At 37.6% G+C, this 27,331-nt stretch overlaps 1 protein-coding gene across 1 annotated transcript; it reads right to left on the minus strand.

The window, feature by feature from the left end:
* LOC123666987 (cell death specification protein 2-like) lies at positions 1–25,394 on the minus strand. The gene is given in 4 exon segments (XM_045600998.1): positions 1–144; positions 1,808–2,027; positions 2,515–2,590; positions 25,283–25,394. Coding segments are annotated over 4 exon segments (552 nt in total).
* Positions 25,395–27,331: the final 1,937 nt, after the last annotated feature.

The following is a 27,331-nucleotide window of genomic DNA, read 5'->3' on the forward strand; positions in this document are numbered from 1 at the left end:
TCAATCCGTTGTAGATGAGGGCGCCGTTGTTTCATCTCTTGCTGCTAGCAACGCCCTCAGGGCGATGGTTTCTTGCCTCAAAGCATTGATATGTGCTCTTAAAGATGCGTTTTCTTGTTCGAGAAGACATGCTCGCCAGGCTATCTGTAATATATGTTGACTATAGTTAACATTAGAGCGGCGTGGTGGATTAAGCTCAAATCTTTCTCCTACATGGGGATCTCCTATGCCCAGCAGTAGGAAATTAAAGGCTGATGCGTATAGTTAATATTACTAATAAACGACTCGTATAAAACGACCCCCAGTAGGGTAATAATCTAGTGTCCACACATGGAAATCGCAAATTTGTAGAAAATATTTGTACGGCTTATACGAAAACTTGTTTTGAGCGGCGATCATAAAAACTGTTAGCTTGGCCAAACCGTGGTAACAGTAATTGGGTTTGCTCGTAAATCAAAGGAAAAACGACTTCAATTACATCTACAAGAAATACAACGTAGATACACGAAAAAATAGTCAAGTAAATATGCGTTATCAAAGCTTACTCATAAAGTGGTCATCAGATCTCGATCAAATACAAATAAGACCACATGACAAGCATAGGCTTACGAATAAAGGCTATTATATAAAATCCTAGTGTCGTGGTATTTGTAGTTAAGCTCCTCCGAAACGACTTGATCGATTCTCATGAAATTTTGTGTGCATATTGGGTAGGTCTGAGAATCGAACAACATCTATTTTTCATCCCCCTAAATGTTAAGGGTAGTCCACCCCAATTTTTTTTAATTTTTAGATAAATTATTCTTTTTTATTTTTTATAATACAACATTAAAATAAATACGACCCTAAATTTTTAACCCTCTACAACCAACCCCTATTTTTAATAGCGTTTAGCGGCAAGACAACGATTGCCGGGTCAGCTAGTAAGAATTATAAAAACGGTACACCCAGTGAAAAGTTATGCGGTATAATAGGACGACAAAAAAAATTGTCAAAGAAATACGCATTATTAGACATAACTCGAATACCGCTTGTTAGATCTCTATTAAATTAAATGGGACCACATGACTCGTACCACTTTTCCATTAAAATAAAAATCATTGAAATTGGTTTTCCCAGTCAAATGATTTGAGATAACATACATTAAGCCGTCGGTCCTAGTTGTTATCATGTACACCTGATAGCGATCGTTACTCATAGTAGGGAATATATCCGCCAACCCGCATTGGAGCAGCGTGGTGGATTAAGCTCTGATCCTTCTCCTACACGGGGAAAGAGGCCTAGCAGTGGGATATTAAAGGCGAAGCGAACACACATTAAAAAAATTAAAATCGAATTGAGAACCTCCTCCTTTTTTGTCTCTATTAAAAACAATAATGTAATTTAATTTAATTTAATTCACTTTTTATTGTATACATAAAAAGAAGTTTACAATTTATAAAACGATTCACAAAAAGAAATGTACAACAGGCGGTCTTATCGCTAAACAGCGATCTCTTCCAGACAACCAGCGTGGAGGAGATAATGTGAAAAAAAACGGAAAAATGTAGTGTAAAGCGTAAAAGGTGTACAGAATTAAAATGAATATAACAGGAAGAAAACCAAATATACACACATACATACATACACATATTATAAACATTATGTTAGACGTCAACGTTTTGGATGTACGGATGATAGCAAAATAACACGACAAACACTTGATTGAAAATAAATTTTAAAACATTAACAATTTTTTAAAACTAAAAAAAATAGATTTAAAGGAGTACGTGGAGGCGTGCAGTTTTGGGTTTTCCAAATATTTAACTCTATATTTAATTTATCCAAGAACTACCTGATCCTCTCTCATTCTCCTGGCGTCTCTGGATTTCTTAGCAGCTTGGTTATTTCGTCGTCTCCTCTCGAAGTACTTCTCATCTTTAAGCTCAGCTGGAATCGGCCTCTTCTCCCCTCGCCTGCGAGACTCCATGTCACACAACGATGTGGACACGTTGGTCGCTGAAACTAAAATACTAAATACTGGGATTCTTTGAAGTTTCGTGGTTTTTTTTTTTTAAATTTCCTATATGGACTTTATTTGACTTGTCAATTTGAATACGGCATATCTGCAGTATAGATTATTATTGGATACCGATCACCGATCAGCGTGGTGTCTATGGGCAAAACACACGAGTTCACACATTTTTTGGCGCGAACTTGTGGAGGCCTATGTCTAACAGTGGACTGCGATAGGCTGAAGTAAAGATGATGCTGGATACAGATCTGGCAAGAAATACATGCACTTTTGGCATTTGCAAAACTTTCAAGATAATATATAAGATACTCTAATAAAACAGGAGTTTTTGACAACTATCTAAGAGAAGTAGATTCAACTAAACCATCTTTAAGTAAATATTTAACCTTTAAAAAGCATGATATTAGGAGTCCGAAAATCTATAATGTTATTCTGAAATAACAAAATTTGACTAAGTTTTTAATTAAGGTATAAAATACGAGTACGTACGGGGCGAGCACAGTGGTAGATGTTGACAGTAGGATGGTAGGCATGGTGGTGGAATAGACGCCAGCAATGGTACCACTCCGTGACCATCTGTAGGAAGAATACCATATTTTAATGAATTTACGATAACATATATGTAGTTTTTTGTTTTGATGTACATACGCGGTCATATAAAATTTTTATTAAAAAAAAAAAAAAATAAAGCTTATTACTTCGGTGCAGGATTACATAGTTGATAAAGATGTGTGTGGACTTAGTGACGCTGTATTTTATGCAACATGTTACTAATTTTGTACTAAAAAAACACAGTTTATATATTATTTTTCAAAAGAGTAACTGCGGAGTTTCTTGCCTATTCTTCTCTGCAGAATATACATTCCGAATCGGCGGTAGCTTTATTTTTCCAAAAATAATAATTTATTTTTAAAGTTTTAATTTGCAAAATGACAATTCGAAAGTGTTCTTGGGGCCTATTTGAATAAAGCTGTTTTTGATTTTGGTTTTGATTTTGATATATTTGCAAAATCTTTAATTCAGGTGTTTTGGTAAGATATATATAAGATCACAGCTAAACTGCTCTCACGTAGAGTTGTTTCTGTGGTGAGCAAGGTGATCAGAGCTGCTGAGGAGGACCGAGGGTAGGGGCAACGCGCTTGGGATGCTTCTGGTGTTGCAGGCATCTATACGCTACGGCAACCGTTGACTATCAGAAGGGCCGTATGCTTGTTTATTACCATAGTAATACAAAAACTTCTGATATTCCAGCGACATTGGTTGGACGATCACTGGTGATGAGAGCATCAAAACGACAACGACGGTAAGTCCCGTAGAATCAAAAATGTTGATATGTAATCTACTTTCGTGACGAAAGTTTTCGAGACTGTCTATTGCACCCGGGGACACTTCGATTCCCAGCCTGCTTCTGGGTGTAATATATGTATGTATAAATTTTGTATAGCTACATTAACTAAAAGAAATATAAAGCTATATCATATATAAGTCGACTTTTACAAATAACACAGATATTGCCTACGTTGCCTATGTTAGAAACAGACGGTGTGTGTATGCTTAAACTTATTCATTTATATTACTAGTCATTGTATGAGTATTTATTCAAATTTCAAACTTATAAATATTAGGTTATTTTATATATATTTTTTTACAATATCACACATATTTACAAATGGTTGCGGTATAAATTATGTCCGCGTGGTATGGTGGCGAAAATCTTGGCAGATTTTCTCCGTTGTATCACTATGCTGAATCTCTGGGCAAAGCCAATAATAAAAATATACCTAATAGTTAATTTCATTATCATTCAATTTTATTATTTGCACATATCGATTTTAATGATGTTCATATAGTAATTATACATCGTTACCAACAACAGAGGCAGGTGTGTCGTCCCCTAAACGAGAATAAGCGTGACGAAAAGTTTTTTTTATTACTGTTCTTTAGATTTTTTTTTTTTATTTCTAAATAAGTTTTTATATTTTTTCAGATATAAAAAAAAGTTTTAAATGTCTTACACTAGCTTTAATTATAACAATCTTAATTTGAACTTAAACATTTTTGTATTTATTAAATGAATGAGAAATATTAACCGAGCCGGGGCGAACTTAGCGCCACCAATATTTCTTTGAGTAAATATATATTTATTTTATTATTCTTTTATGAAAACCTTATGCAGACAATAACGAACGATACGATACGATTCAGCTTGCAAAGTCCCACTGCTGGGCAAAGGCATCTTTCCCCATGTAGGGGAAGGAGGTGCAGCAGTGCTTCTTCTTCTCATACATAAAAAAGAAATATCCCACACAATTTAAGTGGGTGTATAATAATTGTGTTTGCTCACTAACGAAAAAAACCGACTTCAATTACATCGACAAGCAATACAACTTAGGTTGATGAAAAATAGTCAAGTATATCAGATCTCACGATCTAAAAAAATCATCGAAATCGGTTCACTCAGTAAGAAGTTTAACACATTAAAAAAAGAAAATAATAAAGTCGAACCGAGAACCTCCTCCTTTTTTGAAGTCGGTTGAAAGTAACTTAAAATAACTAAAGAGTAAAAATAATTAAATACACATTAATGGAATTGGAAAAATAAATTATAAATTCCATTTATGCAGATTTAAATATGGTTAGGTACTTAGAGAAAGTCAGAAGTGGAATCGGATTTAGTTTGTATATAAAATGAACCTTTACTTTTGTTTATAAGACTAGGTTGGCAAACAAGCATACGGTTCATCGTATAGTAAGCAGTTACATCGTATAGTAAGCACGTAGACGCCTGTAACACTAAAAGCATCGTAATCGAGCTACCGACCTTACTCCCGACCCTGTCCAGGAGTTCTGGTCACTTTATTGACCACAGGAACACAACACTGCTTGAAAGCAATATAAGTCGCGCGAAATACGCAAACAATATATTCGATTACTTAACAAAAACGAAAAAAAAAATACAAACATAATTAAATTTAATTAATACTATTACCTTTCGTGAGCACGTAAACATGCCTTTAAAAGTAAAATTATTATAAATACTAGCTTCTGCCGGCGACTTCGTTCGCGTGGAATGGTTACTTTGGGCTAACGCTAACTATAACCCGCACTAAAACTATTTATGAAGTGCACGCAGCGAATGCTCTCAAAAGGAAAAAAATACCAGATGTTGAAACGTTCTTCATTGGTACTCCGCTCCTATTGGTCTTAGCGATATGATATATAACCTATAGCCTTCCTCGATAAATGGGCTATCTAACACTAAAAGAATTTTTCAAATCGGGCCAGTAGTTGCGGAGATTAGCGCGTTCAAACAAACAAATAAACTCTTCAGTTTTATAATATTAGTGTAGATTGGAGAGAATTCTTTTTCTTATAGTTCAACTGTATTTGAATGTTATTTATTGTAAATAAGAGCCGAATTAGAACTTCGACATTAAATTATTTTAAGTCTAAAAAAGAAGAATACAATTTACGTTGACACATTAGCTAGCAATGGGGTAGTACCTTGACCTTACAGAAGACCACAGCTAAATAATACTTTTTTCAAGCAGTATTGTGTTCCTGTTGGTGAGTAAAGTGACTAGAGCTCCTGGGGGATTGGGGATTGGGTCGGCAACGCGCTTGCGATACTTCTGGTGTTGCAGGCGTCTATAAGCTACGGTAATCGATTACCATTAGGTGAGCCCGTACGCTTGTTTGCCAATCTAGTTATATAAAAATAAAAAGAAAAAGCCTATAGACGCCTGCAACACCAGGAGCATTCCCCAGAAGCCGGCTACCTTACTCGCCACTAAGAGACAACACTACTTGAAATTAGAATGATATAGCTGTGATCTCCTGTAAAACTGCGCCAACAGGCTAGTCAGAGAAGAGAAGTAGAAGTCACTCAATTTTACAGGAGATCACAGCTATATCATTCTAATTTCAAGTAGTGTTGTCTCTTAGTGGCGAGTAAGGTAGCCGGCTTCTGGGGAATGCTCCTGGTGTTGCAGGCGTCTATAGGCTTTTTCTTTTTATTTTTATATAACTAGATTGGCAAACAAGCGTACGGGCTCACCTAATGGTAATCGATTACCGTAGCTTATAGACGCCTGCAACACCAGAAGTATCGCAAGCGCGTTGCCGACCCAATCCCCAATCCCCCAGGAGCTCTAGTCACTTTACTCACCAACAGGAACACAATACTGCTTGAAAAAAGTATTATTTAGCTGTGGTCTTCTGTAAGGTCAAGGTACTACCCCATTGCTAGCTAATGTGTCAACGTAAATTGTATTCTTCTTTTTTAGACTTAAAATAATTTAATGTCGAAGTTCTAATTCGGCTCTTATTTACAATAAATAACATTCAAATACAGTTGAACTATAAGAAAAAGAATTCTCTCCAATCTACACTAATATTATAAAACTGAAGAGTTTATTTGTTTGTTTGAACGCGCTAATCTCCGCAACTACTGGCCCGATTTGAAAAATTCTTTTAGTGTTAGATAGCCCATTTATCGAGGAAGGCTATAGGTTATATATCATATCGCTAAGACCAATAGGAGCGGAGTACCAATGAAGAACGTTTCAACATCTGGTATTTTTTTCCTTTTGAGAGCATTCGCTGCGTGCACTTCATAAATAGTTTTAGTGCGGGTTATAGTTAGCGTTAGCCCAAAGTAACCATTCCACGCGAACGAAGTCGCCGGCAGAAGCTAGTATTTATAATAATTTTACTTTTAAAGGCATGTTTACGTGCTCACGAAAGGTATCATGCGGAACAAGGACAACGGAACTATCAAAGTAGCTCGTCAATTTAAACAAAATCAATTTTAAAAATGTGCCAGGATTTTTTTTTACGCAGGGCGTAATCTATTACACCTACAGAACCCATTTAAAGGACCACAGCTAGGCGTCGAAAATCCCGTATATTTACTTGGCTATATGTTATTTATAGGTAAGTTACAATTATTAGAAAAAAATGTGTCTATATCAGCCTGTTATCTAAAACACAGGCTTTAAGTTGCCTTAGGAACAAACTATCGTGTGTTTGTTAAATACATTTTATGTAAAAAAGTGTGTATGTACTTATGTACGCACGTAAGAAGTTATACTTCATTGACAAGCTAACTTCACATTGGTAACTTCTTCTTCGTTGATTAGCTAAATTCAAGGTGTCGTTTTTTTGACGGTGTGCGCGTGAATCGTAAAATTCTCATCATTTTTAACCGACTTCCAAAAAAGGAGGAGGCTCTCAATTCGACTGTATTTTTTTTAATGTATGTTACATCAGAACTTTTGACCGGGTGGACCGATTTCGACTTTTTTTTTTTAATCGAAAGGTGGTGTGTGGCAATTGGTCATATTTAAATTTATTTCAGATCTAACAATTACTTTTCGAGTTATATCTAATAATGCGTTTTTACTTGACGCTTTTTTCGTCGACCTACGTTGTATTATACCGCATAACTTTCTACTGGATGTACCGATTTTGATAATTCTTTTTTTGTTGGAAAGGAGATATCTCTAGTTTAGTACCATGATAAGGAAACCAGGATCTGATGATGGGATCCCAGAGAAATCGAGGGGAACTCTCGAAAATCTGCAATAAATTTTTATTGAGTGTACCGATTTTGATAATTTTTAATTTAATCGAAAGCTGATTTTTATCATGTGGTCACATTTAAATTTTATCGAGATCTGATAACTACTTTTTGATTAATCTTTGATAACGCGTAGTTACTTGAGTATTTTTTCGTCGATCTACGTTGTATTACTTGTCGATGTAATTGAAGTAGTTTTTTTTTTCGTTTGCCTGCAAACACAATTATACCTTAACGCGTCATAAAAAGTATAAGTTCAAAATTATACATGCAAATATATTAAGTTGCCTACCTTAGGAGCAGACGACCACGTGTGTATGTTACACATATTTATTTATTTGATTTCAATGTATACTATGTAAATAAATAAACAGCGTCTTAGTACGCTCGTCAGAGTCAGCTTGACACATCAAATATTGTGTGTATGTATTATTCAATTGCTAGTAAACTGTACAAACAGCGAGGGTTAAACTTGGTGAACACCATTACACCTGCGGCCGTGCGATTTTATACACCTGTTAAGGGCTACCAATTTAAAAAGTAAAAAAATTAAGCTAGATCCGATGACGTTTTATATTTTTTTTATTGGTTGAAAATTTTCAATAATTAAAAAAATATAGAGAAATTAAAAAAAGTAAAAAGAAGCTAGATATCACTTTTAAAATTTTAATTTGTATAATAATTGTGTTTGCTGGCAAACGAAAAAAGCCGACTTCAATTACATCGACAAGTAATACAACGTAGGTAGATGAAAAAATAGTCAAGTCAATATGCATTATCAAAGATACTCCAAAAGTTGTAATCAGATATCGATGACATTTAAATGAGATTACAGAGATTCAGAATGTAGATTTTGCAGAGAAGAATCACCAAGAAACTCGGCAGTTACTCTTCTAAAAATAATTTATAAACATCTCTCTCTCTCTTTATAATCATCTATTAATTTCTTTTTTAAGAAACAAGTTAAATTTATGTTGAGACTATTGCAAAATCGTTTGTGGAATTGTATACCTTCGAATTCCATAACCCAGAAAGGAGACGTTGACTTTGCGCAGTCGGAAACTTGGATCCCTTCTCATGTCTACACTGCGGGTTGGCAATTCGGTTTTATATCTTTTTATTATTTTAGTTACGCCTACAGAAATATAGACAGATATTTGGCATGTGAAATTTTTTTTTTCAGTCTTTCAAGAAATATTTTCTTCTACAACTTTATAATCTATATAGGTTTAGGTCTAAAGAATTTCATTCTCAAAAAGAAAAATTCACTTATATGAGAACAACATAATAAATGTAATGACACAAATATTCGCCTTATTAGTAGTAGAGTATAATTAAGGCGTTTTATATATTTTTAATCACTATAAAAGTGGGTATTCTCTAAAATATATTTTGATAGTTGAGACTTCAATCCATTAACTGAGTTTACATTTTTATATAGGTGGTAATTTGTTATAAAGCTTTTTTTTTGCTTTGGTTCTTATTTTTGGGAGAACTAATAAGCTTTTTACCCGACTGCCAAGGAAGGGTTATGTTTTTCGCGCGTATCTTGTATGTATGTATGTATGTTTGTATGTAATATTCTTTACTACCTCATATTTCCAGAACCACTGAACGAATTTACATAATTGAGGTATCGTTAGGTTCGTCTTAGCTGCCCAAGTGTTCTTAGATAGGTGACATTAAAAAAAAATCAAACATGGCGGCAGCGCGAAGCCATTGTAGTTAATGAAAAAAAATTTTTTTTTCTCGAATACTACAATATGGGTATCAAATTGAAGGGCAAAATACAAGGATTTTAAAAAGGTATATTATGATTATTTATAAACATCAAATTAGAATGTAATATTTATAAATCAAAATAAATCATTAAAACGTATGTTTTTAAGCGCATAATTTCCGAACGTCTGCAACAAATCAATTTTTTTTTATAAGACGATTGATGACTGCCAGCCCTGTTTCACAGGGGTCGTAATAATTCAACTTCACGATCGCACCCCATAACAGCGTATTGACCTATGGCGTATTACTAATTACCATGGATTTTGTATACTCTTCAAATTATATCGTTTTATTGGACATTTCTACTATCTTTCTGTACTTTGGTTATGATTAGGGATTTTTTTTTTTTTTTTTTTATTTATAAATTTTGATCCACGGGCTCAAAATGCCCGTGCCTTTGTTTATCATGCATGCATTATAATACTACAGGCGATTTTTCTACTTATTATACTACAGATCGACAGTCCTGTGACTGCCTAGTAAAACTAGGACGTGGTCCGACGCCGACGGTTTTTTTTTTTTTTTTTTTTTTTTCCTTACTAAATACTGTTTAAGCAGAAGTATACACATAATTGCTTTCTAATTTCTAACATTATTATTTTTCTTATCTATGTCTATATTTACACTTATTTGCCTAGTTATCATATATGTACACTTATTTCCTAGTTACCATATATGTACACTTATGTTCTACTTACAATGTACACTTAACCTATGTTACTGTTAGTAAGGATTTTTTTTTTCTTATATATATATATATTATTTTTTATATAGTTATTATTTGTTTATCTATGTATAAGTTATCTATTTCTGTTATTTACTTAAATTTCACTACATAACTATTTATTTATCTATTTTTTTATTTTATTTTATAGGTACATCCACAAAATACATATGGAACATTATATATAATTCACTATTACATTATTATCTAATATGTATCCCATCACGGGGTACACAACATTCCACAATATATTAATGCCGTGTAGCAAGTATAATTAAAATTACTTCGCATAAAAAATTAACAGTAAAGATACTACTTGTTAATAATAAAATTCATTTAAAAAGGTCATTATATAAAGTGTAAAGTTGAGATAATATTAATAATCAAACTTAGCTTAACTAAAATTTAAATAAATATATCAACATGCAAAATAACTGCTATTTGTAACTAATTGATAAACCAAAAGGATATAAGAATTTATATATTTATATATCTACTTTCTTATTACTATATCATGAGCCACGCCTGATCCCAGCATCTTGAGCAGAGCCCTTGCCAACGACATATCACGCTTGTGGATGGTTCTTTTCAGGTTGTGCTCCAAGATTGTTTTTGTCGAGGCACCCAGCGCTCGGCTAACGAACCTGCCGATTGCGTCATCACCGTCGTCAGTGTAGTAGACACAGGTGTTAGTGTGTCTTGTTAACGCCGCCGCACTTACTACCGCATGAGGCACACTATCGTGGATTTGTAGCCTCTCGGTCTTTGTCTGGACGATGATGACCTCGCTGTAGGTTTGCCCTTGTGCTTCATGAATGGTCATGACGCGCGATCCCTCTCCAGCACCGTATCCCTGGTCCATCAGGAATTTTTTCTCTTCCTGCGTATAGACCAAGTATAGGGTGGCCTTTTGAAGTTTTGGTATTGGCGCGCCAGTGTATCCATTCATTCTGAGGGAGTGGATGGTGGGATTTGACGAGTACATGTTTATATATACCTCGCAGATGGCATATACAACGTCCATGGGACTCCGGTATGTGCAGGACAACTCACGTGAGATGTTGATTGTCAGGTAAGGTCTACAGTACCTTATTTCGAACAGATTTTCTCTGTCTATATAAGGCAACTGGTTGACATCTCCGATGAGAACAACTTCGCTTGCCCCCGAAAGCCGAGCCGCCATTACTATAGCTCCAAAATGGTTCATAAGGGCTTCGTCCACCGTTAAACGGTTACATTTCGTGCCCTTTTTGAACCCATTTGTTAAAATGGAGGCCATAGTACGTACCCTAGACCTGATTTTGTCGCCAAAGCGGCGGGCTAGTTTCTCTTTAAGAACTTTGGCAGCTTCGACCGTCGTGGTAACTACTATTTCTACATTCTCATCGAAGTTCCTAACTATGTGTGTCGTTTTTCCGCACCCAGGTACCCCGTTTATCCACTCCAGCTTCGGCAATTGCCAGCCCACGAGGCCCGCGTCGACATCAAGATCAACTGAAATGGATTTTGCCATCTCAAGCATCCTGTCATCCAGCATTACTCTCGTGCACTTGGCAACCACCAAAACCGGGTCCCTCGGAGGTGTTAAAAATTTTGGTGACGTGTTTTCCCGCCCCGCAGCCTCGGCCGTGCCCACAAAACCACCCGTGCCGCTATAGGCTGCCATATATTTTCCTGACATGTGTCCTTTGATAACCTGGGACGTGTCGTTATTATATATGGCTGCCTCTGCCTCATCGAGCAGCACCATTAGCAGACCTTCGCTGCCTCGCTGATGGGCCTCCAAGATCTTTTTGCATGTGGCCAAGTTGACTTCTCGATTGGCTTTTACTATGATTGGGGATTTATACTTATTACTATCTGACCTGTACGGGTTATTGCACACTTAGCAATGTCTAACAATGTCTTGGCAATTTAATGACCTTCTTTAATAATAATAATAATAATAATAATAAATATATAAATATAATAAAATAATAAATATATAAATAAAATAATAATAAAAATAATAATAAATAATAATAATAATAATAGCCGTGTGGTTCCCGGCAGAGTAGAATAGGACCACCCCTTCCTACGCCTAGGCTGTCGTAAAAGGCGACTAAGGGCAACAAAAGCTGCATAACACCTACGCAGCCTCCTCGGAGAGCGTGAGTGCCTCTCCAAGTGAGTATATTAGCACTCAAAAAACTAAAATGATGGAGGACAATTTGGAAAGGCGCATAGGGCCGCTGCCTGGGGGACGCCAGGGCGCGTCTGGAGCTGGCGCTGGACGTGGCAGCATGCGGGCCGCCAGCCAACCCCGCCGACCGGCACCACCACCTGACCGGTCGGGTTATCCACCATCCCCACCAGTTGGCTTGGCGACGACAGAGTCCCAAGGGACTCAGCATTCGTTGCCCGCCGCTGGTGGAGTACGTCGCATGAGATGGACACCGAAAATGAACGAGAGTGTCATGCGTGCGTACTATAGGGCTGTAGGACGTGAAACCGGGCGGACTGGCTACCGGGCAGTAATGCACCGCGAGTTCCTACTGCTTGAGCCTACGCTAACTGTTACGGAACAGAACCTGGCAGATCGAGCTCGGTACATCCAACGAAAGGGCATATTTGACGCCGCCGAGCTCGAACGATTTCGACGTGAGGCTGCTCCTGAAGTCGAACCCGTGTCCACGGTGCGCAACGAAGTGTCAACGCAACAAGAAGGCGTTCGTAGCGAAGCGCCTGTGGAGGTGATCACTGAGGGAGCAGTCGCCCAAAAAGTAGAACAGATGAGAGGGATCTTGCAAGAGGCGATTTCCGAGACTCAAGGCGCTCCTCTGGAAATGAGACCGCGACTCTCTCGCCTCCCCCTCAATGCCGCGACGCGGAATGCCATTGAGGCAGCCAACAGACTGTTGCCGCCCTATTTGGAAGGCAGCCTCAGCTTGGAGGATACGGGTTCTATTCTCTTCGGCGCCGCTCTAGCGGTGCACCGCCTTGTCGGAGCCAAGACCCAGGAGTCTGGACGCGCTACTCATAAGAATAGCGACGTACCAGCCTGGAAGAGGAGAATAGAACGCCGTATCAACCTGGCCAGGGCCCTCATTGGTAGGCTGCTAGCTTTCAGGTCGGGCAACACAAGGCCAAGGATTGTGCGCTCTGTTAGAATGGCCTTCAACGGGCTAGGCATCAGCCTCGATCAGCCTGACATAGCCGATAAACTAACGGAGCGCATCGACGGCCTGAAGCAGAGAATCGCGGCATGGGGAAAGCGCATTCGCAGGTACTCTGAGAGAGTTGAGCGCTTTCGACAAAATCGCCTCTTCGTGAGTGATCAGAAAAGCTTCTATAGAAAGCTGGAGAACCCGATATCGAGCTCTGCTTCCCTAAAACCGAGTACGGTTGACCTCGTCGCCTTCTGGCGCAACATATGGTCAGGGGAGGTGGAGCACGAGGAGGGCCCTTGGATTGCGGCGGTTCAGGACGCATGTGCTAAAATCGAACCGATGAACCCAATCGCCATCTCTACGGAGGACGTCAGTGGTGCGGTCCGGCGGGCTCCGAACTGGAAAAGTCCGGGGGCCGACGGTCTGCATCACTACTGGCTGAAAGGGCTCTCGGTCTGCCATGCGACCTTGGCTCGACAATACCAAGAGGCAATAGATCGGAAGACACTCCCGAACCTTTTCACTACCGGGATCACTCACTTAGCTCCTAAGTCCACCAACACCGCAGATCCCACCAACTACCGCCCCATAACGTGTCTGACCTCCATCTACAAGACACTGACGTCCGTTCTGAGCTGTAAGATCTCACGACATATTGGTGAGTTTAATATCTTGTCTGCAGCTCAGAACGGATGTCGTGGAGGCGGTCGCGGTACAAAGGAGCTCCTTCTCATCGACTCTGTGGCGGGCCAGCTTGTCAGACGCAACCGTCGGAACTTTTCGGCCGCCTGGATCGACTACAAAAAGGCTTTCGACTCGGTGCCTCATTCATGGCTCCTGAGGGTCCTCGAGCTGTACAAGATTGACCAGGCAGTTCGAGACTTCCTCGGAGTATGTATGGGGCAATGGAGCACGATCCTATGTCTCCAGGGCGAGCGACTGACGGGTGCGGATGACCCAATCAGGATACGGAGGGGTATTTTCCAGGGTGATTGCCTGAGGCCACTATGGTTCTGCTTGTCCTTGAACCCTCTAAGCACCCTGCTGGAGCGTTCGGGGACAGGCTTTCAGTTTCGGAGAGGAGGTACTAAAGTCTCCCACCTTCTCTACATGGACGACCTCAAATTGCTGGCACCTAACGCTGCACGCCTGCAGGAACTGCTGAAAATCACTACGGAGTTCAGCAGTTCCATCAGGATGCAGCTTGGAGTAGATAAGTGTGCGGTCGTGCATGTGGACAGGGGTCAGGTGACTCAATCGTCGCAGCTTAGTCTCGAATTAACATCATTCAAGACCCTTTCCGAAGCTGAATCTTACCGGTATCTGGGCATGTCACAATGCATAGGGGTGAAGGAAGTGGACATGAAACAGGCAGTTTGTGAAATCTTTTTTGGACGGCTGACAAAAGTTCTTCGGAGCTACTTGTCTGGAGCCAACAAGGTCCGAGCCTATAACGCTTGGGTCATGCCCACTCTCTTGTACACCTTTGGCATACTCAGATGGACTCAGACCGAACTTGACGCCCTGGACAGGAGAGTCCGCACAACTATGACGTACCATCGCATGCACCACCCTAAGTCGTCGGTCATGAGACTGTACATCCCGCGGAAGTGTGGTGGTCGAGGCATGTTAAGCGCTAAGACTATGCATAACCGCGAGGTGTGCAGCCTCAGGGCCTACTTTGAAACGAGACGGGACAGCGCTCTGCATGGTGACGTTTCAATGTGTGACAAAGGACTAACCCCCGTAGCCTTGGCCAAAGAGAACTGGCAGAAACCGGTCGTACTGAGCACCTCTGACCGGGAGACCGTATGGATGGAGAAGGAACTGCATGGACGGTTCTACAAGGCGCTTCACGCACCACACGTGGACAGTAAGGCCTCCGTGCAGTGGCTGCGATTCGGCGACCTCTTTGGGGAAACCGAAGGTTTTGTCTGTGCAATACAAGATCAGGTGGTCAAGACGAACAACTACCGAAAGCACGTCCTGAAGGATGGCACTCCCGACTTCTGTCGAGCCTGTCGTCATCCCGGTGAGTCACTCAGGCATGTGCTTTCGGGTTGTTCCGTGCTTGCTAATACTGAGTACTTGCACAGACACAACCAAGTGGCCAAGATTCTCCACCAAGAGCTTGCTCTTATGTACGGTCTCCTGGAACAGAGGATGCCGTATTACCAATACTCACCGGTGCCAGTACTCGAGCGCGACGGAGTCCGGCTCTACTGGGACCTGCCTATCGCCACAGACAGGACGATACTGGCGAACAAGCCTGATATCGTGGTGATGGACAGGGCACGGTCGAGGGTATTTTTAGTGGACATCACCGTCCCGCATGACGAGAACCTCGTGAAAGCCGAGACTGAGAAAAAACGTAAATATCTGGATCTGGCGCACGAGATTGTCGACATGTGGGGTGTGGGGTCTGCTGAAATAATCCCTATCGTAATATCTGCCAACGGTTTGATCCCGGTTAGCCTCGCTCACCATCTGAGGCAACTGGGGATCCGGGACGGTTCGCTCGCAGCCAGGATGCAGAAGGCGGTGTTACTTGACTCGGCTAGGATTGTCCGCCGGTTTCTCAGCCTACAGCCCTAACCCCCGGCCGTTTGATCTCCCTGCCGGGGCGTATTCCTCCACCCGCTTATATTTATATATGTAAGTATAAGTAAATTTACTATATTATTTATATAAGTAGTTATTATAATATATGTATCTATTATGTATTGGGCGGGCGGAGTGACATTCAGTATGATAATAATAATAATAATAAATAACTTTATTGCACATAGTAACATATAACAATTACATAAGAATAAAGCTTAAAAGCTGCGGTCACCAACCCGCCTGCCCAGCGTGGTGAATATGGGCAACATACATGAGTTCATGCATTTTTGGCGCGAACTTGTGGAGGCCTATGTCCAGCAGTGGACTGCAATAGGCTGGAATGATGATGAAAGCTTAAAAGGAAAAAAAATTACATCGCATGCAACGGGCGGTAGAATTCTAAACATTTTTGAATATCATATCAAAAATTGATCGTTCCAGCGGGGATTGAACCTGCATCTCCGACTGACCGTGTCGGCGTTCTAGCCAATTAGGCTATGGAACGATGTACCCGCTAGATCGAAATTCTTGATATGATGATTTTATTTTCGGTTTAAGCGAACCGTGGCGCCTATACTTTTGCCTATACATATAATTAGATATATATGTACAATTATCTCAATAAAAGTGTTAGATCGACATTCATTGGGTTTGGTTTATCACATTGACCTTCCCTCACATGTCGTCTCTCACTCGACTATAAACTGTACACATTTCATTTTTTTTTGCAAACACACAATTATCACAACACTAATTCAATAAAGATAACATAAGAATAACATAAATCAATTAAGTTTCGAAGAATCGGCATAGCGATTCAACGGGGAAATGCTGCCAGCATTCTTGGCACGATTCCACGCGGACATGATTTATACCAAAACTATCTGTAAATATTTAAATAATAATAAATAATAAATAAATATCTACACAATACACACACGATCGTCTGTTCCTAAAGTTAAAACTTAATGCTTGTGTTATAGGTAACAGCCGACTGGTATATAGCTACATATTTTTTTTTCGATAAACATACTTATAAATAATACATATATATATATATATATATATATATATAAATATTTATATTACACCCAGACTCGGGGTGGGAATCGAACCCACAACCCTCGGAGCAGAAAGCAGGGTCACTACAAACTGCGCCAACGGGCTAGTCATCATATTTAGTTTTTAAGTTGTGAATTGTAAATATGTATAACTTTAATAAAGAGTATTATTATTGCATTAAGTTTCCAAACAAAATTAAAACAAAAGTTTGACAACTTACGATAAAAATAAAAATAAGAACAGAAATCAAAACAGTCGTTAAAAAGATATACTTAGGTAATATTATTAATGGAACCTTGGAACTTATAAAGCCGACCGATGGCGGGATAACCATCTAACTGCTGGCTTTGAAATACACAGCCCGATGACGGGCAGCAGCGTCTTCGGTGCGACAAAGCCAGCCCTGCGGTCACCAACCCGCCTGCCCAGCGTGATGACTATGGGCAAAACACACGACGACGCCATATTTAGCGTGAACTTGTGGAGGCCTATGTCCAGCAGTGGACTGCAATAGGTTGAAATGATGATGATGATGATGAATATTATTAATACTTGAAGCAAAAACTTTGTACCCCTTTTTTACGAAAATTGCGCCGACGGAGGAGTATGAAATTTCGCAAAATTATAGTTTTTGTAGAGAAGGAGTGCGAAATGCTATTATATATATTTTTTAAATTATGCATATAAATACATTAAATAAAAAAAAAAAAAAACATTACACACACCACCATGTATTTGACAGACACACGCATATTATGTATACTATTTTGTTGATTGTTTAAAAAAGGTTCTTTTTTTAATAATTTTTCTTTTTTCAAATATTTAATTAAGGTCGAATTTCGACCGCTGGGTGAGGAGTAGATAATTAATTGAATAAATAATAATAAATTGAGCTTTAGATAATTTATGTTGTATACTATTCTTATATTTAGTAATTATCATGTTGAATATATCTGAATTTTCAATGTTTCAATGTTTTATTTATTTATACTATTTATTGTACACAAGAAAAAAAATAACATATTACAAACTAGCGATCCGCCCCGGCTTCACACGGGTGCAATGCTGATACTAAGTATTACTATCTACAACAAAAGATACGTTAGAAACCTCTAAAATTATCGGTGTTTCTCTACCATATAATGTATGTGCTATACATAATATAAACCTTCCTCTTGAATCATTCTATCTAATAAAAAAAAAGACCATCAAAATCCGTTGTGCAGTTTTAAAGATCTAAGTATACGAGTACATAGGGATGGACAGACAGCGGAAGTGACTTTGTTTCATACTTTATATTGATAAGGAAAAGTGTATAAAGGCGGTCTTATCGCTAGCATAGCGATCTCTTCCAGGCAACCTTTGTGCATATAGGACACGGCAAAGTGAAAGCGGTAGGGAAATGTACAAAGAGAAGTGACAAATAGTGTTACGTAGAATGAGTTCACTTCCGAGTCTACTTTTTTTTTTGATCACTAGTTCGGCAAAAAAGCGTACGGCTCATCTGATGGTAAGCGATTACCGTAGCTTATAGACGCCTGCAACACCAGAAGCATCGCAAGCGCGTTGCCGACCCAATCCCCAATCCCCAGGAGCTCTGGTCACCTTACTCACCAACAGGAACACAATACTGCTTGAAAACAGTATTATTTAAATGTCGTGTTCTGTCTTTTGAGCAGGAAATTCCTGCTGTGCCGTACCTCAGTTAAACTATACTTTGTCGATACAGCGACACACTAGCGACTGGAGTTCAAATTGTTGTACGCTTTTGGAGCTTAGAGTGTGCGTTAGTGTTCTTTATTCAATAAACTAATCACATGCAATCAAACGTAATTTTCACAATGGAAATAAAATAAAAATTGCAATGTACCATTAATTAGCGAATTTATCACCCTGATATTTTAACTCGATAATTGAAAGTATACGGTTGAGAAATGTTTATATTCTTCTAAAATCTCTTCCAATTGTCCGTATGTAACGCAATTTTGTTTTAATTTGAAAAAAAAAGTATGTACGTCAGCTCCGAGGCACGACTGGACGACGAACTATAAATTTATTCCCAGTGATTAGCAAAACATTTTGTAGGATATTGTTATACTTACATGCAAATACCATAACTCAGAACGGAGAGTGCTTTACTTTGCACAAACGGAAACTGTCAAACCCGTAAGTTTTAAGTAATAATTGCTTTTTATGAAATTATCTTAATGTTTTTTTATTACGTAAAAACTTTTATCTACACTAATGTTGTAACATTCTACTTATGTTTCCAATACTTGACTTATAATTACTACTGTTATAGCGCAGACAACAAAACACTCAATTTAAGCAATTTCACATGATGGTATAATATCCACATCGATATCGTAAAATCTCATTATAACATCGCGCGCATGCGCGCAGCTGCGCTCTCATTGGTTAGATTTTAATGGCGGCAAAATCACTGTGACAATACACGTACGCGTGAATTTAATTTAATAAATTAAAAGTTAAAAATGGATAGCGACGATGATATTTGTACGCCTCCGGATATTCTAGAATTGGCAACAAAATTAACTCACAATCTTTTGCCAGAAAAATCTAGAAAATTATATGAAAAAGAATATAATAACACAATCCGACTCCGTCTACGAGCTCTACTGCTTGCCCCGCGACCGCTACAGCTGCTGGATCAATAATTAACATTAACTTTCAAAATTGTAATTTGTTGTAATTGTGGAAAACGGGACCATCTTAGGCTATTCCAACGTCGTTAAGGATCTAGGTGTCATTGTTGATAGTTCTCTCTCGTGGCGTCCTCACGTCGCTGAGGTAAGCAAAAGGATTTTTGCTACCTTTCACTCGCTCAAGAGGTGGAAGAATTTCTTGCTTATCAAGACAAAGATATCTCTTGTGAATAGTTTGATGCTTCCAATATTAGACTACGCAGATGCATGTTATCCTGATTTATCGGAAGAATTGACCAATAAACTTGACCGCCTGCAAAATCTCTGCATTAGATTTATATATGGACTCAAAAAATTCGATCATGTCTCGCAGTACCGCTCAAAACTCGGATGGCTCCCAATAAAGCACCGTCGTAACCTCCATGTCGTAACTCTCCTTTATTCTATTCTTTTTCGTACGTCTTCCTCGCTATACCTTAAAGAGCGCTTTTCTTTCCTGGGTAACCCTACATTTCACCTAAATCTTCGCTCTCTAAATGACAACAAGTTAAGTTTACCTAAATATAACACGAGCACATATTCCAGTTCTTTCTCAGTAAAGGCGGTAAAACTGTGGAATGTCCTTCCTTCTAAAATCCGTCAATCCCCTACTATATCTGTCTTCAAAAATCGAGTTAAGAACTTTTACAAAACTTTGACTTGATTTCTTACACGCATACATTCGCCATTATTTTCCTAAAACGACTTATAGTTGTACCCAATTAAGTATTATTTATTTATTATTATTATTTATTTATTTATTATATTATACATTTAATTATTTTTTTAATACCGTGAGTATTGCGCATGTGTGGATATATGTATAATATATGGATTGTATATATTATTTAATATATATTATATTATATTCTTAAGCTGCACAAGCCCTTAAATTCAACAAGCTCCTTTCTGGTGGGTTGTCTGGAAGAGATCACTATCTAGTGATAAGACCGCTCGTTGCATGCGACGTAATTATTATTTTTTTTCCCTTTAAGCTTTATACTTATGTAATTGTTATATGTTACTGTGTGCAATAAAGTTATTTATTATTATTATTATTATTGTACCATCCAAAATTTGAACAATTATTATAAATAAACTATTGTCAGCTTTTACTCTTGTTGTTTGATTAATTGCATTAGTGAAGATAAAGTAGTGTATGCAACTGCATATAACACGGGTATTAAAACACTCGTTACTATTATGAAACTCGCTGCGCTCGTTTCATAAACTCACACTCGTGTTTTAATACCCTTCATTATATGACAGTTGCATAAACTACTATTTACAAATCATGAGAAAACTTTAAAATAATAATCAGACGATAATGCTAACGAGTTTCCGCTTAGCAAAACATTTCATAGCATCATCATTGCATAGGCTTCTTTCTTTTTCTCCTCTTCATATAGGAGAAGTATTAGAGCTCAATCCACCACGCTGCACTGCAGGTTGGCGGATATATTCCCTAATATGAGAAACGATCTCTATCAGATATTTATTATAACAACCGGGACCGACCGCTTAACGTGATCTTCAAGACACTCAAGCGAAAAGAAATATTTGACAATACAATTATCTATCCCGAGCGGGAATGGAACTCGAAAACACGACAGAGATAACACTACACCAGAGCGATTGTAATACAAAGTAATATGTCTACAAAGTATAAGTAAACAAAAAAAAATCCGGATTGTTCCATGCGTAATCGAGTTTCGCGCTCAACAACAAGCTTAGCGATTTACGCGCTAATCAGATCACAGCTAAATATTATTGCTTTCAAGCAGTATTATGCTCATGTGGCGAGTAAGGTGACCAGAGCACCTGAGTATGCGATGTGTCGAAGCAGGGTAGGATGCTAATTTTCTTGAGCCACAATGTGTCACAATGTTTGTTACAACTCACAAACGGCTAGACCGATTTTTATGAAATTTTGTATGTATTTGGGGTAGATCTTAGAATCGGCCAAAATCTATTTTACATACCCCAAGCTATAAGGAGGGTTAAGGGGTTCAATAACATATATGGCAAAACAAAGATTCCGGGATCTGCTAGTAGATTGTAAAAGACTAAATTCGTTTGACGTTTCGCATTATTACGAATAACTTAAAAAGTACTGGTGAGATATTGATCAAATTTAAGTGGAACACGACAAGCATCAGGTTTAAAACTAAAAAAAAATCGAATTGAGAACCTTCTCCTTTTTCAAAGTCAGTTAAAGTGTCGTCACCAGTCGTTGGTGTCGGCCAAATTATGTGCAATTACGTTTCCCCTACTTATGTCCACCGTTTAATCATCATTAGTTTAGGGCTTATGTAATCGTCGAAAATTTTATATTTCATTTACTCACTTCATTTTTTAATAATTGTGTTTTGCTCACAAACGAAAAAAAAAACGGCTTCAGTTACATCGACAAGTAATATAACGTAAGTAGACGAAAAAAATTAACAAACGCACTAGTTAGTCACTACGATTTTCGACGGTTTCCCTCGATTTCTCTGGGATTCCATCATCAGATCCTGGTTTCCTTATCATGGTACCACACTTGGGATATCTCTTTCCAACAAAAAAATGTCATAATCGGTTCATAAACGACGAAGTTATACCAGAAAATACATTAAAAAAAATATACGGTCGAATTAAGTAACCTCCTCCTTTTTTGAAGTCGGTTAAAAATCTGTATAAAATTACGCTTACAAAAACTGAGGTGGGGCACAGCAGGAAATTCTCTGCTTAAAATATGGAGCAGCCCGACTGGGGTAGTACCTCGACCTTACAGAAGATCACAGCTAAATAATACTGTTTTCAAGCAGTGTTGTGTTCCTGTTTGTGAGTAAGGTAAGGTAAGCTTGGTAATCGCTTACCATCAGGTAAATCGTACGCTTATTTTCCGGTCTGTGTACTACCGCACAGTCTGCTTGAGACACATAATCGCGCTCTCCGTAGACAATTCGGGTTTAAAACCGAATTGAGCATCATGAATTTTGGTAGCTTTCTTTAGATGTGTATCAAGCAGACTGTCCAGAACCTTAGCTATGATAGTCGCTAGGGATATAGGCCTGTAGTTGGACCTATCCGCCACATCACCCGTCCTGTTCTTCACTATAGGCACAACCACCGTCATCATCATTGCATCCGACAGGTGACCGTGCCTGACACAGAGGTTGTAGAGCATGGTAAGGACGCTGGAAAGGTGCACTCCAGCATATCGCAAGTGTTCGACACTCAGGCCATCATGTCCCGGGGATGCCCAGCAGTGGGATATTACAGGCTGAAGCATAGCGATACTTACCGAGTAGAAAATTTTTCGTATTCCTTAGAAAGACCGGACCGGGCATGCCCGATCTGGACCGGATAAGGTATATAACGCAGAGATTTGTCCAGACAAATCTTCTGCGTTATATACCTTTTCCGGTCCGGATGTGATGAGATTTCCTGATCGGGTCCAGATCAATCATCTGCGTTACATACCTTGCCTGGTCCGGGCTGGGTATGCTCGGTCCCGTCCTTTTGAAAACACGAATGTATATTCTTGAAAAAATTGTTTTATAAAATAAGTGAATTGATATTATAAATATGTTACCTAACATACTTATTATTATATTTATTTCCTTTTATTTTTTCCAATGTGTTATTTATTTTTGTTTTTACTTTAAATATCAATTATTTTTATTTATTTTTATATTATTAATTTAAAAAATATTTATTAACTTCTATTAATTAACTACTTACGATTGCTCCACTGTGTAGAAATAGACTCCCTGCTAGACTGTCCTGATAACTGTATATATACTAAGTGTGCTTAAAACATCGATATCGCGATTCAGGCTCAGTTCGCGTAATTTCTTTCAGGCTATCCTGATCTGGACCAGACCTGGTCCTGATGCAGTTAGGCCTTACCGTACTTGATTATATTTTACATCAGGCTATCCTTATCTGGACCGGATCGGGTCCTGATCCAATATGCCTTACCATACTTGATTATATTTTATATCAGGCTATCCTTGTCTGGACTAACCCTGGTCCTGATAGAGCTTGCCGGATCAGGCATGCCTCATTCTATCCTGATCCGGTCCAAATACATGATCTGGTTGAGCCTGACTTTTTTTCTAGTCGGGTTACTAAGTACATAAAACAACTTTATACGTTTAAACAGTGCCACTAAGTGATACAATTATGCAATTAAATTTAATATTTGCATAACATTGTTATAGTACTATTGTGATCAGTCAATAATCGTTTGACAATTGTTTGTGGAATCTACTGGAAAAATACATTTGTAACAATTAAAAAACCAAAAACCTATTATAATCATACATCAAGGTCCATTATCGCTTCAGCCTGTAATATCCCACTAGTGGGCATAGGCCTCTTTCCCCATGTAAGAGAAGAGTCAGTCCGGGACCGATGGCTTGACTTATCTATTAACAAACAATGTCCATTAACACTTCAATTAGTTTTTCTTAATTTGGACTCATGAATCTTCGAAGATGTCCATGTCTAATTACATCAAGAAGAACTGCGCTTATTTTTTTTTATTAATTATTATTATATATTAGTATTGCACCCCCAAGTGCTGAAGCCGACATACGGTCTAAGACTGCCTACCCGAGCGTCCTGGATATCATCCGTAATCGGGTTCCCTGCGATACCAAAAAATACATTCTATAATACCTAACCATATACGATATTCTGGATACACTAAAATTAATTCGATTCAAGAGGGAAAGAGTCAATCATGTGCTTAAGCAGCTTACACAGAAAAATGCCGCCAAGAAGCTGATTGCGTTATCATGATGGAAGGTAGTTGAAATAGCCAATCCAGTCGTTACAGTTATTGCGTGTTAATTTGATCATGTTTTGACTATCTGCGTTATATAACTTGAAGATAATTGAAGTCGGTTTTTGTCATTATGGGAGCAAATACAATTATGACTTACCATTAAAATATGTATTTAATTAACAATTTCCATTCAAGGTTATAATTTTATATTTGCTTACTACTAGTCCTTCTCCTACATGGAGAAAGAGGCCTACGCACAAAAGTGGGATGTTGCAGGCTGAATGCGTTTGTTTAAGCGCGCTAATCTCAGGAACTACTTGATCAAATTGAAACAATTTTTTTCTTCAAATTAACGCGCGTGAAACCGCGGGGAAAGCTAGTTTACTCTATAAGGAGTGTATATGGGAGAGTGTGAACTAATAGTAGGATTTGAATAAAATAGAAAATAATTACCAGGCAATCTTCAGGTATAGAAAATGATATAGTGACGGTATAAATGTACAGTTTTTATATACGTAAGAAAGAATGAACATTTAATAATGAATGCAATAAAAACATAAATAATTATATTTGTTCGCAGCAAAAAAAACTACTTCAATTGACATTAAAATTATTAGGTATCATACAATACTACTAGTTAGTTTTTGCTCAAACTAAAATGGATATCACACGATAAGCACCCTTTTTCAAATAAAAGAAGAATCATCAAAATCTGCACACCCAGTAAAAAGTCACGAGGTAACAGACGTAAAAAGTACCTACTGTCAAATTGAGAGCCTCCAACTTTTATTGTAAATTTGTTAAAATGTAATACATATATATAAATATAGATAAAATAAATATTATAACGCATATATAGGATATTCAATAAAAATATTTACCGGGAGGCACGACGAAGTGGTTGTAGCTCCGCAGCAAACGTAGCGCTGTCAAAGCGCTGTGCTGCGATCCGCAGACCGGGTCTATGTCGTACAGGAGACTCGTTTGTTCCATTTGCTGTTTTTTTTCTTCAAAGTTTGAATTCAGTTGGATGTCACATGAAAACTTTTTTGTTGTATCCTTTTTATTGTTTTTAAAACGTTCTAATATATAGGTTTATGCGTAAAACAAAATCTTTTTAAATAATTATTACAATTTCTATTTCTATGTATATGCTCCTAATTCCAATTTTTCTGTATGTTTGACGTGTTTTCATGAATGTGTTATATTATCTACACTATATTGTATACTATAACAGTGTGAGAAATGTAAATAAACACGTGAAGAGATTAATTTCCTCTGTAAATTACTTGCTTGTTAATATTGCTTCGTTTTAATATATATAAATTAAAAAAATCTATATATATATACGTACGTATATGTATACGAGTATTTTTTTTAAATTAAAAATATAAGTAGCTTAAATGGCTACAATCTGGTCTGGAAAGTTAATTGAATACTAAAACATACACGATTAGTATATGTTTGTTATCAACTTTAAAAAAAAAAATTGAAAATGAGAAATATTTATAAGTGCACGCGATTATTGAAATTTTAATTTTTTCTTTTTTGACATAGCGACAACCTGTTTACTTAACTATTAACGATTTTATGCTATTAAAAATACTTTTTTTTAAATTGATAGATTCGATAAGTTTTTTTGTTTTAATTTTTTTTTATGACAGTTCCTAATTTTTTTTTTAATTTCTGAAGTTACCGATTAGAAAAAAGCAAACAATAACGCCGCGTTCACACGTTCGCACTTACAAACGACTAACGTCAAAGGGAAAAACCTTACATAACATTTTCCTATCTCCCATTGGCTAGTTTTGTAATTGTTAGATAATTTTCCACGTATCCGATTGGTCGGTGAGCCACGCCTACACTTTCACGTTAGCTGTCCTTATGACATCGTGTAATGAAAACGTAATGAGGCTCATTATACCGCTTAGCGCGAGGTCTTTTATAGTGTGCGGTTTAATTTTGCTGTTGCTTTTTTATATTTTAATATGACAAACTGAATTCTTTATTATGTTTTCTAGCTTGAAGGAATAGGTATGCCTAAAAGGCAAATCTTAAAAAAAAAATGCATCACACTAAGTGGCTAAAACTAATCCAACTATAGATAGTTGGATTATTACTTAAGTCAGGGTCAGTCAGTCAGGTCAAGAAACAAACACAATACACAAGCACAAACGCCCAGACCACGTCAGACATCTGTATGACCAATATAAGTGCTATGATCGCTGTGCCAACGCTGCTTCAAACTTAATTAAAAGTCAGACAATAATCGTTACAAGAATTATTTATTTTCATTTTTAACCGACTTCCAAAGAAGGAGAAGGTTCTCAATTCGACTGTATTTTTTTATGTATGTTACTTCAGAACTTTTAACAGGGTGGATCGATTTCGACCGAAAAAAATATGTAATCGAAAGGTGGTGAGTGTCATTTAGTCCCATTTAAATTTATTTGAGATCTAAGAACTACTTTTAGAGTTATATCTAATAATGCGTTTTTACTTGAATACTTTTTCGTCGACCTACGTTGTGTTACACCGCATAACTTTTTACTGGGTGTACCGATTTTAATGATTTATAATTTAATCAAAAGCTGATGTTTATCGAGCGGTCAAATTTAAATTTCATCGAGATCTGATTACAACTTTTTGAGTAATCTTTGATAACGCGTATTTGACTATTCTACTCGTCTACATACGGTGTATTTATTATTACTTGTCGATGTAATTGAAGTCGTTTTTCGTTTGCAAGCAAACACAATTACGTAAAATGATGTTATGTTAATTTTGTAAAATATCGACTATTTACAATAAGGTAGTAAGGGATATTTTAAAGTAAGAAGTACATTTAATTAATTATTTTCATTCGTTGTTTTCCCTCCACTTTTAGAGTGAAAGAAATAAATAATTTATTTATTTAATATAATATCTAC

This window comes from Melitaea cinxia, chromosome 27 (assembly GCF_905220565.1).
Source record: "Melitaea cinxia chromosome 27, ilMelCinx1.1, whole genome shotgun sequence".
Lineage (NCBI taxonomy): Eukaryota > Metazoa > Arthropoda > Insecta > Lepidoptera > Nymphalidae > Melitaea > Melitaea cinxia.